Genomic DNA, 13,729 nt, shown 5'->3' with positions numbered 1-13,729 from the left:
TGTTGGTTTGATTTGTGTGTGAGTCTGGAGCTCTTCCAGCACATAATATTTTATGGTTTTGGTTTAGTTTAAATCTGGGGGGGGGGGGGGTAGCAGTGTGTGTGTTGGTGTGTTTTGATCCACTGCAGAACAAATCTACCTTTGGGTACCAATAAAGTCATCTTTAACCTCACAGAACCAGCAGCTTTACACTTTAGGTAGATGCTTCTGTTCTACACAACCGTTTCTGTCATTCAGAGGCGTTCAAGCTTTCTGTTACTCTTTACAGTAATTTTCTCAAAATTAGTGTATCTTCCCTACTGTTAATAGTGTTAATGATGCACGCTTAACTAAGAAGCAATACAGTAAAAATAGAAAAACCAGGATTGAAAGCATGTTGGCATTGCAACCACTCTCACACTCATTCTGGTCAGGAAGTTCAACATGGCTCCTCGCAGAGAAAAACTCTGAGGCTCTGAAACAAAGAAATGTTGCTTTACATAAAGATTGCAACTGTAATATATTATTGGACTGTGATTAATAGAGTATTAGATACATGCTGGAAGTTTGCATGAATTAATTTTTTTTTTTGGGTTTATGTGCACCCTCCCCGTTTACCCATCTTTTTCACTGTAATAAAATTTCAGCTCTGCCCTGCCATAGCATGCTTAAATAACTTTTGGAGTGTCGGGATGTTTTTGTAGGATTGATTGATTGGATTTTCATACTAACTGGTCATAATTTTATGACTGAATAGTGTGTAGATGTCTTAGGGATGACTGATGGCCACATTTTAAGGATGGCTACCTGCTGTTTCAATAACCCGTCCTCTAAATGTTTTTATACCTTTATATTCAGGTTGCGATTTTACGTAATCATGACCAGTCAAAGGGAGCTATTCCCCCATCTCACCGCTGACATGCGCCGCTTCAAGAAGCTACCGCAGATCTACCGTGATCCAACTGAGCAGGGCGGTCGGCCTCCCTGCGACCGAGCAGAGAACACCGGGTCAGATGCCGATGCTCAGGACCTGTGGGAGGAAAGGTCGTGTGAGGCTGCCACGGTCTCAGCTCCAAGTGACGGCAATGAATTTTACCCTCTGACAGGGGGAAGGCCAGGTACTCAGGGGCTGGTCTACAGCTCCCCTCTGTTCCCTTTGCTCAACAATGAGGTGGCCTCAGCTCGCAAACAGATCCAGGCCAGTGTGGAGCAGGCCATGGGCCACTGCCGACGGGATAACCTGTGGAGGAGGCTGTTCCATGGGGATCATGTGGCCCTGGATAAATTGAAGCTGGCCAGGCTGTCATTTGCAGAACTGGAGGAGCTGCTGCAGGCTGTTCAGAGCCATTCAGTGGGAGATATCGACCCTGAGCTGGTAAGATTAGTTACACTTTAAGCTTTAAAACGATGATGTTTGGAAATACAGAAATTAAGCCATACAAATTTTGTCTCACGAGACGGTTACCAAGCTTTATACTATACACGATTTGCTTTCTGTTATTATTATTTAGGTTACTGGTGTTGAGATCTAATAAAGAATAGTGTTTAGGAGGCGATAATGAAAAGATACTTATATTTATCAAGTGCAACCCATTATTCTGTCTCCAGCAGCGGTGACTTCAGACATCAGGGAGTGTAGGGGTAGAGTACAGAACTGCTGATTTCACTACACAAAATCATCCATTTGAGTCGCTGTTTTTACCATCCTCGTTTCTGAAGTACTTTGGATATTCAGAAGACCCTGCTATACTATCTCTGCTCTCAGACCATGACTCAGATTACTTCTTTGCCCGGTAGTTCAAAGATAACCATCTTCTCCCCAATGTCACTAAAATCATATAAGTCATCTGATTACCACAAAAACATCAGCCCACATGATCCCAAATATACCAACAATCAGCGAATTAGGATTGTGGATTGCCTCAAATACCTTGGAATCACTATTGACAATAAACTGAACTATAATCATCACACCATTGACATCATTAAAGGGCAGATGTCATGCTTTTAAATCCTTCATTTTCACATTCAAATCCTTGAGATGTGGTGTATAAAAAGTGGAATGTTTTGGTCTGAATTCTTTGTCAGTGAAGCTGAAGAGACTCCTGTTGTAACCCTATATCAGCAGCCTCTGAGACCGCGTCTATTTCATGCCATTTTGATGTGGTCCTTCATACCCTGCCCCCTACCCTCTGCCACTCCACCCCCTTTGCCATTTTTTGGAGTTTAATGGCTGCGATACTGTTATCTAGTGCAAGAGAAACTTTTGTATCCGGGATCTTGTTCTTTTGGTCATGACCCAAAGCTCGTGACCATAAATGAGGGTAGGAACGTATATCGACCATTAAATTGAGAGCGTTGTCTTTTGGCTCAGCTCTCTCTTCACCACAACAGACCGGTACAGCGCCCGCTTCACAGCAGAAGCAGCACCAATCCGCCTGTCAATCTCCCAATCCATATTTCCCTCATTTATGAACAAGTGAACAGGTGAGGGACCAGACAAAGAGCAGCCCAAAGACCCCCTATGATGAATGAAACAAATGGACGCAATGTTCCCTCGCCTGGACGCGGGTCACTGGGGCCCCACAGTCCGAAGAGGAGACATGGGTCCCCCTTCCAATGGGCTCACCACCTGTAGGAGGGGCCAAAGGGGTCGGTGCATTGTGTGATGGGAAGAGGAAACAGTGCTGCTTATCTCATAATGCTACTCAAAATAGGCACTATGGTTGTGCTCTCAAGAAGCTATGAGTGAGCTCACAGCAAGCATGATGATATCTGAAATAAAGTATGTTGAAATATCAGTTATCAGAAGCATATCATTTTGCTGTGTCTTTCGTTTTCCATACTCAGAAGGAACCCTGCCCTCAAGCCCTTCAGATGAGGTCTCTGGGCAAATCCCTTTTATTACTGGCAAAAATTACTGAAGCATTGCACCTTGAAGTCCTTCACGCAAACAAGGAGGACTTCCCCACTGACGTGGGTACAATTCCACAAACAATCAAGTTTAACCAGCCACTTCGACAAGGTTGTGATAATGGGAGCTGGACTTGTCCACTGACAGCTTCGGCATCCTTGAGTATGGACGACAAAATCAAAGCAACAATACATGTTGGAAAAGTGGCAGGACGCCTGTTACCTTATTTAGAAGTTCCACAAAAAGCTGTGACGCAATAGCGAGGATAACATAACAGAAAACCGAAAAAAAATAAATAATAATAATGATACATTTTATTTATAATGCACTTTACATTTCAAATCTCAAAGTGCTACAATAGAGGGTTTCAAAAATAGTTCACAAAGTATAATACAAACAAAAACGCAAAAAAACACCATAAAAGCTAAATTGAAACCATAAATATTAAAAGGCCGTTTGAAACAAGAATGTCTTCAGGTGCTTTTTGAACCCCTCCACAGTTTGTGGGGCCCTCAGGGTCTCTGGGAGGGCATTCCATAGACGTGGGGCGACTGCCTGGGAGGCCCTGTCTCCCATAGTGGAGAGTTTAGTCCTGAGTATGTGCAGGCAGTAGGTAGAGGTGGAGGAGCGGAGGTGGTCAGCAGCACCAAGTTCCTGGGGGTGCACATCACGGACAACCTCACCTGGTCTGTGAACACCACATCACTGGTGAAGAAGGCACAGAAAAGACTGTACTTCCTGCGGAGGATGAGGAGAGCCCGCCTGCCCCCGCCTATCCTCAAGACCTTCTACAGAAGCACCATAGAGAGCATTCTGACCAGCTGTCTCACTGTGTGGTGTGGAGGCTGCAGTGCCGCCGACTGGAAGAACGTGAGGAGAGTGGTGAGGACAGCAGAAGAGATCATCCGGGCTCCTCTCCCCTCCATTAAGGACATCTCATCACAGTGCTGTGTGTCCCGAGCCCCGAACATCATCAGTGACCCCTCACACTCTCACCATGGACTGTTCTCCCTGCTGCCTTCTGGGAAGAGGTTCCGCAGCATCCGCTGTAGGTCTTCCAGGTTCTGCAAAAGCTTTTTCCCGGTTGCCATCAGACTGTTGAACTGCTAGTGACTCTGGGCTGTCGAGGCCGAAAAACGGACTCTGTACCACATTCACATAACTGCACATCTACACATTTGCACATATGCTTCAGAATGCTGGTCTGCTAAAGCTACTAAATGGACTGTGAACTGCTGAAACCCAAAATGGACACTGCCCCACACTCGCATAACTGTACATTTACACATTTGCACATATGCTTCATGCTGCTGAACTGATGAAGCCACAAATGGACTCTGTACCAAATGTGAATAGCACACCGTCTATTTCCCCTGCATTGTCTACATTGTTACATTGTCTTACATAGTTTACATTTCTATTGTTTACATAAATCTTGCTGCATCTGGATATGTGCACAGCACACTGTCTATTTCCCATGCATTGTTTACATTGCTACATTGTTTTTTTCATTTCAATTGTTTACATAAATCGCTGCTGCATCTTTATCCTGAAAAATAGTGCAATCTCCCCATTAACGGGAAGGAAAACCTCCGGCAGAACCGGGCTCAGTATGAACGGTCATCTGCCTCGACCGACTGGGGGTTACAGAAGACAGAGCATAGACACAACAAGACAGACAAAAAAGCACAGAAGCACACATTCATCCAGTCTGTTCTACATTAGATGGTAATAGCGAGCGATCTGTCTTCCCTGGATGATGTCACAGTTAACAGAATGTCAGACCAGGTGTACCTACTATGAAGAAAAAAGAGAGATAGCAAAAAGTTAAAAGGTGAAATGACAGTCATTTCAATGCAATGGAATGCAAAACTGGAGAACAGTAGAAATCAGTAGAGTGAGAAAAACAGGCCCTGATGTCCTCCAGTAGCCTAAGCCTATAGCAGCATAACTATAGAGGTAGCTCAGGGTAACATGAGCCACTCTAACTATAAGCTTTGTCAAAAAGGAAAGTTTTAAGATTAGTCTTAAAAGTAGACAGGGTGTCTACCTCACAGACCAAAACTGGGAGTTGGTTCGATAGGAGAGGAGCCTGATAGCTAAAGGATCTGCCTCCCATTCTACTTTTAGAGACTCTAGGAATCACCAGCAGACCTGCAGTCTGAGAGCGAAGTGCTCTGTTAGGAACATACGGGGTAATTAGAGCTCTGATATATGATGGAGCTTGATTATTAAGGGCTTTATACATTAGAAGAAGAATTTCAAATTCTATTCTTGATTTAACAGAAAGCCAATGAAGGGAAGCTAAAATAGGAGAAATATGATCCCTCTTGTTGATTTTCATCAGAACTCTTGCTGCAGCATTTTGGATCAGCTAAAGACTTTGAACTGCATTTTGTGGACTTCCTGATAATAAAGAATTACAATCGTACATCCTTGAAGAATTGCAATAGTCCAGCCTTGAAGTAACAAATGCATGGACTAGTTTTTCAGCATCACCCTCGGACAGAATACTAAATAAAAATGTTCAGTACTTCCAGAGAACTCAAGGATACAACAAAAGGTATTATGAGCCCATGTCATCCGAAGCTTTTTATCACCCTCTACATTCATATTTTACACGCCTTTAAAAAAAACTTGTCTTGCCCTCCCCTTTACCTGTAATGTGTTTTTGTGTCCTATATGCAGGGTGCAATTTGCTGGGGGGGATAGGGGGGGATCCCCCCCCCCCCCCCCCCCCTCTCTGGTTGTGATGTCCCCCCCCCTCTGGTTGTGATGTCTCCCCCCTCTGGTCATTCATGTTTTATCCCTGGGGGGGGGGGATACATTCCTCCCCCCTCTGATCTGAATGAGTAATATCATCAGGGGTTAAAGTTTGCTGTCGCTGAGACAGATTTCCATCATTTGGAAAATAAGCGCAAAATGTTCTGTGTAGACTTTTTATTCAAGATTTTAAACAGAAGCTCCGCTCAACCTATTAAATCTGGCAGAGCCAGGACATTAGCCAATCAGAAAGAGAGTAGGGCGGGTCTTTGCAACGCGGAGGTCTCCCACCTGAGTTTTATCGGTGTTTAATCATTTTAACTTTTGGAAGAACATCTCAAACTGACCACAGATGCTATGAATGAAAATAGCGGTGGTCAAAGATTTTCTTTGGATTTATGTGAACCAGCAGGTCAGAAAGTTCAGCGAATAGAACAACTTCCCTCGGTAAGTGTGTCTGTCGCTGCTCCTCCAGCTAATTAATGAATTATTTCCACCTGTGGCCATGTCGCCTGTCAGCGTTTATTCCCTCGCTTCCAGTACTTTGGCTGATAAATGCAGCAACTAACCAAGGATCTCCTCATGATTCACTGTTATGTTTTATTTAAAACTGAAAGAGTAACGCTCTAGCTCGGCTAATTTAGCATGACACGCTTTTCTTTAGCAAATAAGGCAGAGCTGCAGTCAGAGCGGCTGTCAGTCAGTATGCAGCAGCCTCCACCTCATGAGGAGCTGAACCAGGACACTCGTTAAATAAAATGACAAGGATTTTGATGCATACAGATTATTAAGGAAACTACATCAAAAATAAACAAATAAACTGCAGCTATAACATGGACTGAAGAACGGGTTCTAACTGTGTGAGACCAGAGAAAGGCGCTACTCAGAGTTTTTGTAGTTATTTGTTATTTTTACACAGAGTGGGGCGTGATGTGAAGCAAGTCGCACCAGAAACATGTTAAATAGACTCCTGTGAATCTATGGACTCATTTTACTCCAACCCAAAAACACCTGCCAGACAGACAAGCTAAAAACCAGCCAAGATTACCTTGAACAATATTTAACTTAGCAGAAGTTTAATAAACATTTTTTAATGTTCTTTGAAAGCAAATTATGTTTTTTTCTGATAAACTTTAAGCAATTTTATTAAACTTTTTAAAAATGGAATTTCCCATCCATGGATTTTCTATACCTGCTTTTCCGGACAGGTGTTATGTCATGCCGTATCTGATTGGAAAACATGGCTTGACGTAACACAGGGTCGTGGAGGGGCTGGTGACCATCTCCAGCAGTCAATGAGCGAGAGGTGGGGACACAGAGTCCACCCTGGATATGTCACTGGGCTAAAATATAACCGTTTTTAAAAAGTTCAAAAAAGTTAATGCCTTTTTATAAACTCATGAGTTGTGATAATTAATTGTTGAGCAATAACGGGCAAAGCAGAGACTGATTATTGTAATGTGCGATCTGTGTCGTGTTGGTTTTGTGTCTCTCTTTGTACATGGCTGTTGTTGGCCTTGTATGATCATAGGATTAATTTATATTGAATGTGACAGTGGAGTTAAGACAGAGGACTTTGCACAATAAGCAAATGAGGTTATTAAGGTGGCATGACGTCCACGGACCCGGAATATATGGGCTGACTAGAAAAATTTTCAGTCAAATTGATTATTTTTGCTTTAACCCCTGAATATTATGGATTTATATTAATACATGTCTTGTGTCCTTCACATTTGTAAATACATTTTGTTTGTTTGTTTTTAAAGAGTATTATTACCTTTTCTGCTCAAAGCGGTTAAAGTAAACTAATACCCACTCCCGAGTCCCAACAGTAGATGCCGCAAGTTTAAAAACAATAGTCTAACCTACTGGACCTAGCTAGCTACCTGAAAGAGCACCTGCTAGCTAACTTTTGAAATGATCCCCCCCTCTGGTTTTTTTTGCAAATCGCACACTGCCAATATGCACTTGTAAATGTTGGAACAACCTGTGAATGCAAATTTCTCTTTGGGGACAAGAGAAAACAAGTGTATCCATCCTCTTTTTGTAAAAGTTTTAAGTTTATCAATTTTAGAGACAAAATGTTGGTTAATTTTAAAGGACAACAAATGTCCTATAATAGAAGTTTATCAAAAATATATTTTCTGTTCAAAAGGTCTTGTGACAAAAGGGATTCTAAGCTGGTTTTACTGGGACTCGTGACAGCATATCTTAAACAAAACTGTGAACTGTGACTGATTTTGGTTTTAGGATAGACTGTGATTTTGTAAAGCCAAATTTGAACAGTTGTAAAGTTAAACTGGTTGGCGAAATCAGGCAACTCTTTGAATCAGTGATCCATGCTTTTATTTTGTCCTGCTTAGATTACTGTAATTGACTTCATGTTGGAGTGAGTCCTTGCTCTTGTCGGCAGCTGGTTCAGAACACGGCTGCAAGGCTTTTCACCAATACTTAAAAAAACAGAACCTTTCACCCTAATCTTTTAATGTTATGTCATATTTACATTTTTCTTCTTTTAATACATGTTTATAGTTTGCCGTTATGTACAGCAGGGTTGCCATAATCTTATCTGCTGTCATCTGAGACGCTCAGTGCAGGAAGTTGTTGTCCCAACTGTGTTGCATGCTGGGAGTTGCAGTTCATCATGTTATAATGTCATAACAATAGTCTGTCCAGGAACTGCATAGATATCTTTGTATTCCGTGTGGATATTTTTTAAGCCGTTCAGTTTTCTCTGTTTTCTGTTAGGTTTTTTGAATAGTTATGTTTCAGTATTGCTGCTAAACAAGCAGTAACAGTTTTGCAAATCCTTTTTATTTCTCTGAGCAATTTTGTAGTCCAAACTGAAGGATGTTGAAGCTACAAGTAGATCAGTCAAAATATTGAATGTATTAATCTATACAATTTATCACTATAAAAATGGCCGAAAGAGGTGAAGTGGAATGCTTTGTGACCTGGTGGGTGAGAAGTGCCTTATTTGCATTTAAAGAGACAGCACCAAAACAAGTTGCTCTTCGAAGCACCTCAGTGTAAAAGAGGTGCTGTCGGACAACAATAACCAGGAATTCAGGCCAAAGCATTGTAATTCCACTTAAATGACCACAACTAAATCGTTTCAATGTTTAAAGGAAGGATCTAAAAGGATAATAAACTAAAAAAAATGCTTTATAAGTACTTAGCTGAACCGAGGGGAAAATGGTTGTTTGGATTGTAAAATCTACAGACTACTAACATAGACAATGTACTCAGACAGAATGGTCTAAAACATCAGAATGAAACAATGACTTCAGATTGCAGTGGTTGATAAGAGAATCTTCTGTCACTGCAGGATTATTTCCTGACCATGAGCCCATCATGGTACCAGAGTCTGATCAAAGTCCTACTGAGTCGATTCCCTCAGAGCTGCAGACACTTTGACGATAACGGCATCCAGTATCTGGTAAGTAAAGACTCATCAACAACACAGATGATTAGAGTGGTGGCTTTTACTGGATTGTTTTAAATTGCAATTCTCCAGAAAGGTAATTATTTCTTAATTTACAAACTAAGAGTTCCTCTTTCAAAACTGACCTAACACCAAGCATAAGCTCTCAGAACTCTTTCAATCAATCATAAAGCTGGTCCTCTTGCCCAGCTTTCCAAGTATTTTATTTAATGTGATTGATTCATCTCAAACCAACCTTTGTTTTATTGTCGTGCTCTTAACAAATGGAGCTACCATCTGTCTTAGGAACATACTGTTTCTGTCTTGATATGGTCAGAAACAATTTCAAGTGTGGCTGAAACTCACACTGGTCAGAGCGTAGAGAGCTTCATGGATTGGGTTTCCATGGCTGAGTAGCTGCATCGAAGCCAAATATCAACAAGGGCAATGCAAAGCGTCTGATGCAGTGGTGGAAAGCTCACTACCTTTAGACTCTAGAGCAGTGAAGGCATGTTTCTGGAGTGTCAAAATTCTCTGGAGTGAGCTTCTCCATCTGGCTATCTAATGGACAAGTCTGGGTTTGATGGTCGACAGGGGAACTATATTTGTCTGACTGTATTTTGCCAAGTGTAAGGTTTGGTGGAGAGGGCTTCTGGTGTGGGGTTGTTTTTTCAGGAGCAAAGCTTGGCTCCTTAGTTCTAGTGAAAAGAACTATGAATGGTTCAGCAGACCAAGAGATTTTGGACAACTCCATGCTCCCAACTTTGTGGGAACAGTTTGGAGACAGTCCCTTCCTGTACCAACATGACACTGCACCAGAGTACAAAGCAAGGTCCATAAAGACCTGGAGGAAAGAGTTTTGTGTGGATGACCTTGACTAGCCTGCAGTGTCTTGACTTCAATCTGATAGAAAATCCATCCATTTTCTAACACCTCTATCCCTTGTGGGGTTGCAAGGGGTGCTGGTGCCTATCTCCAGCTGTCAATGGGCGAGAGGTGGGGTACACCCTGGACAAGTCACCAGTCTATCACAGGGCAACACAGAGACAAATAGGACCCTGACTGAACATCTGTAGGATTAATCAGAACTGAGAGCCAGAGCTTCTTGTCCAACATCAATGTCTGACCTCACAAATGCGCTTCTGGAAGAATGGTAAAAAGTTCCCATAAACACTCCAGAACATTGTGAACAGCCTTCCAAGAAGAGTTGAAACTGTTGTAGCTGCAAAGAGTGGATCAACGTCATGTCGAACCCTATGGATTAGGAATGGGAAGTCACTTTAGGTCATATGCGAGCCAAGGCAGGAGAGGGAATGCTTTTGGCAATATAGACTAGTTTTCCTGGGTCTAAACCACTGATGGATAAATAGTGATTCTTGTGAACGCCGATAATTATTTTGAGCTTTGTACATAAACCCCAGCAAGTGCTGCAATAAACCATACAGAACAAAGTTTATTTACAAAAAATGGTGTAAAAACGTAAGCGGTAGAAGATGGGCTCTTTGACTACAGATTTTATTGCTAATTTAGATCCATGTTTTAATCTTTTTAAAGGCTGTTCTGAACCAGAAGTTCACAGATTGCTTTGTTTTGGTGTTTCTGGACATCCAAGCAGGAAAAACTGTAAGTTGTTGAAATTTTTTTGCTAATACTTTTTCTGCTCAAATTTTGGTCTCACAAGTTTCCTTTCCAATTGTCTTGATCCCTCAGAGCTTAAAGGTTGTATTTCGGGAACCGCTGCCATCCCAACCTCAGGCCAGTAGCAGTCCTCCTCCTCAGCTGGTGTCTATGTACCACCACCTGGAGTCCGTCATCAACACCGCCTGCTATAACCTCTGGACTGGAATATTGTAGAGCCGACAGCACAACGCCTAACTCATGTTGAGGAAATGCTTTATGGCAGTGTTCATTTATCCTATCATGCCAAGGAACTAGCTGAGATGTTTCAGGTTTGGAAATGTGTCAAGAGTAGTGTCTACTTAAGTCTCTACTGCCATATTGGTGCCATGAAGTGCCTTTAACTGTTTTTCTTTTTTTACCCCTATTCTTCTAAACTCCTAAAGAAAATGAGCGGTTGCTGATCAGCTCTGCATTAGGAAACCTGATGTGATGAGTAGGTTTACAGAGCTCTAATTAATGGGAGAAGAAATATCTGTCTTAACTGTGCCAATAAACATACAGAAAGCAATGTTTCTGTAGTGTGAGAGAAAATTAGTCTGTAACATGTGACCGGTACTTATCCTATAATTTCAAGGCTGAAGCAATGCTAGCCATAAATGGCAAGGCTACGTGAGACAATGACCAGAAGAATCGCAAATATAGACGTGTGGAGAACTCTCTGTGTTCTGCCTGAGTCTTCAACAACAGATTGGTATCAAGACTGTCATGGGCTTCACTATAATCTAAACTGCACTAACTAAATCATGTATATTGTGTATATATGCAACCCTTTATACAGAGTTGTAAAAAGCTAAATATAGCAGACGAGTGAATAAAGTGGGATCTGAACTGGACGAGTCTTTGGTTGGTTTACGATCCAAAATAAAGCTTTAGCTTCTAAGATATACTCTGTAGTGTTGGCATGGTGAAGGAGCTGAACAATACACACTTACTCTGAAAGCAATCATTGGCAACCCAAGTTAAGAACACAACTAAATGTAAAAGGTTAAAGGTCATACAGTCTGTTATTTTACACTATTGTAACTTTATTTGAAAGTAGGCTGACAGGAAATGAGGTTGAGAGGGAGAGGGTAAGGCATGGGACAAAGGTCCACAGGCCAGGGCTCGAACCCAGGACGGCCACATTGAGGCTCTGATGGTGGTATTTTAGAACAAGGAGGGGCTAAGCCCGTGCCAGCTGTTCACATGTACGTACATACACACGTGTGCACGGGCTGGACCGGCTATGTAAACGAGACTGGAGAAAGACACAGAGAGATGCGGTGTGAAGTTATACCATGGTCCACCTGATATATTACCTTTAGTTCTTCACATTATTTTTTAGTTGTTTCTATTAAAAATATTGAAATTTTGTTTATTACTCATTTAAGTTTTTGTTGGGACATTTGGCAAACTACTTGGTGCAGTACTGCTTCAAACCACAATAAAAATCACTCTGGTCGGGTAGCGCTATTTATCTGAATATTTTTTAGTTTTTTTTATTGACAAGCCAGAACGAAAACAAGCTGCAATAAAATAGAAGTAATGAGACTATTTTTAAGATAATTGCAAGAAAATGTAAGAAGTAAAAAGGCTAAATAGTAATAACTCCACTAAAATATAAATAACAAAAAATGTCTACTTAAGGTAACAAAGTATTTGTACTTAGTTACTTGACACCTCTGCATTGAGGACTGCAAACTTGGGTCGCCCACCCTACCCTGGCGCCACAGCCACATAGTTTTGTTTTACTGTAAGCACAGGTTTTGTACACGTGTGTCAATGGTCACCTTTGAATAGCTATGACTGCCATCTTTTGAAGATTACCATAACGTAAAAATCATAGAAAATATTAACTGGTTTATTTTAAAGGATGAACAGTTGGTCCCAGACCAGATTATTAATCCCTGATTGGCTGCCTCATTACAATTTTAGAGTTTCCTAGCAGGGTCTTTAGGATTGACTAGGAAGGAACATTGTAGGACCCTTTAAATAGGGTGGTTGAAGCTTTAGTAATTATAGTGAATATCTCCATTCTTATCAGTTAAACTAAGTTTTCCTCCTTTGTTCAACATATTTTACGACAAAAGAAAATGGCATAAAACGTTTTCAACATTCCATCCCACAATTTGGGTTATTTATGATCAGTAGAAAAAGACATGAAATGGACATTAAAAACCACAAATGAAAAACAATTGCTAAAAAAATTATTAAATATTTTCCCTTCCAGGCTTCTTTTGGGCTTCATTAGAGCATAAATCTATTACATTAGCTTCGACTTTTGGTTGACTGATTCTGTTGCTGACCCCTTTGTGTTCTAGCCATTCTTTCCATTAATCATTTTTAGAATTTGTTGTTTAGTTTCTGCATCAAATAGACAAGGATTTTGGACAAAATAGCTACAAAGATACAAAATAAATATTCCAAGGATCAATACATCCCCACATTTGTCCAAATTCACTCCTTACACATGTCAGGATTTGTCCTGATTAACCCGAACACACACGGAGTTTTGTTTAGGAGAGTTTATTGAAGGTTTGGTTGTTGTGAAGGAAGAGAACCAGAGTCTATACCGGGGTGTAGTTGATGAGAGGTGGGAGCAGGAGCTGGAGACCCAGATAGGGGTGCTGTGCTGCTGAGACAGGAAGCCTTCAGAGTAGCAGAGAGAGTTCTTGAGACACAGGAGTAGGAATCTCAGACCGGCAGAACGAGGGGAACTCTGGTTGGCAGACAAGGGAGAGTTGACGCTCAGACAGACGTGGGAGAATCTCTGACTGAGGGTATCAGATGATTGAAGATGGACCGGCGGTGAGGAGCTGGGAAAACATGTCTCTGACTCACAGCTCATCAGCACTGGTTCCCCCCAGGGCTGTGTTCTTTCTCCTCTGCTCTTCTCCTTGTACACCAACAGCTGCACCTCCAGTCATCAGTCTGTCAAGCTCCTGAAGTTCGCAGACGACACCACTCTCATCGGACTTATCGCTGATGGT

At 41.6% G+C, this 13,729-nt stretch overlaps 1 protein-coding gene and 1 long non-coding RNA gene across 8 annotated transcripts in view; one reads left to right on the top strand and one right to left on the bottom strand.

Moving 5' to 3' along the window:
- szt2 (SZT2 subunit of KICSTOR complex) overlaps positions 1 to 11,593 on the top strand; it is a 201,433-nt gene extending 189,840 nt beyond the window's left edge. For all 7 annotated transcript variants that reach the window (XM_036131637.1, XM_036131636.1, XM_036131640.1 and 4 more), the window contains 4 exons: positions 838 to 1,354; positions 8,985 to 9,095; positions 10,635 to 10,703; positions 10,791 to 11,593. In XM_036131637.1, coding sequence (XP_035987530.1) covers positions 838 to 1,354; positions 8,985 to 9,095; positions 10,635 to 10,703; positions 10,791 to 10,934 — 841 coding nt within the window. In that variant the 3' untranslated portion in view covers positions 10,935 to 11,593. The remainder of the gene's footprint in view (positions 1 to 837; positions 1,355 to 8,984; positions 9,096 to 10,634; positions 10,704 to 10,790) is intronic.
- Positions 11,594 to 12,222: 629 nt separating this feature from the next.
- LOC110367437 lies at positions 12,223 to 13,630 on the bottom strand. Its single transcript, XR_002427462.2, has 2 exons — positions 13,581 to 13,630; positions 12,223 to 13,458 (listed from the first exon to the last, which is right to left on the bottom strand). It is a non-coding gene; the product is annotated as an uncharacterized LOC110367437 (long non-coding RNA).
- Positions 13,631 to 13,729: the final 99 nt, after the last annotated feature.

Source organism: Fundulus heteroclitus, unplaced genomic scaffold, assembly GCF_011125445.2.
Source record: "Fundulus heteroclitus isolate FHET01 unplaced genomic scaffold, MU-UCD_Fhet_4.1 scaffold_45, whole genome shotgun sequence".
Lineage (NCBI taxonomy): Eukaryota > Metazoa > Chordata > Actinopteri > Cyprinodontiformes > Fundulidae > Fundulus > Fundulus heteroclitus.
This window is presented reverse-complemented; position numbering and strand designations above follow the sequence as displayed.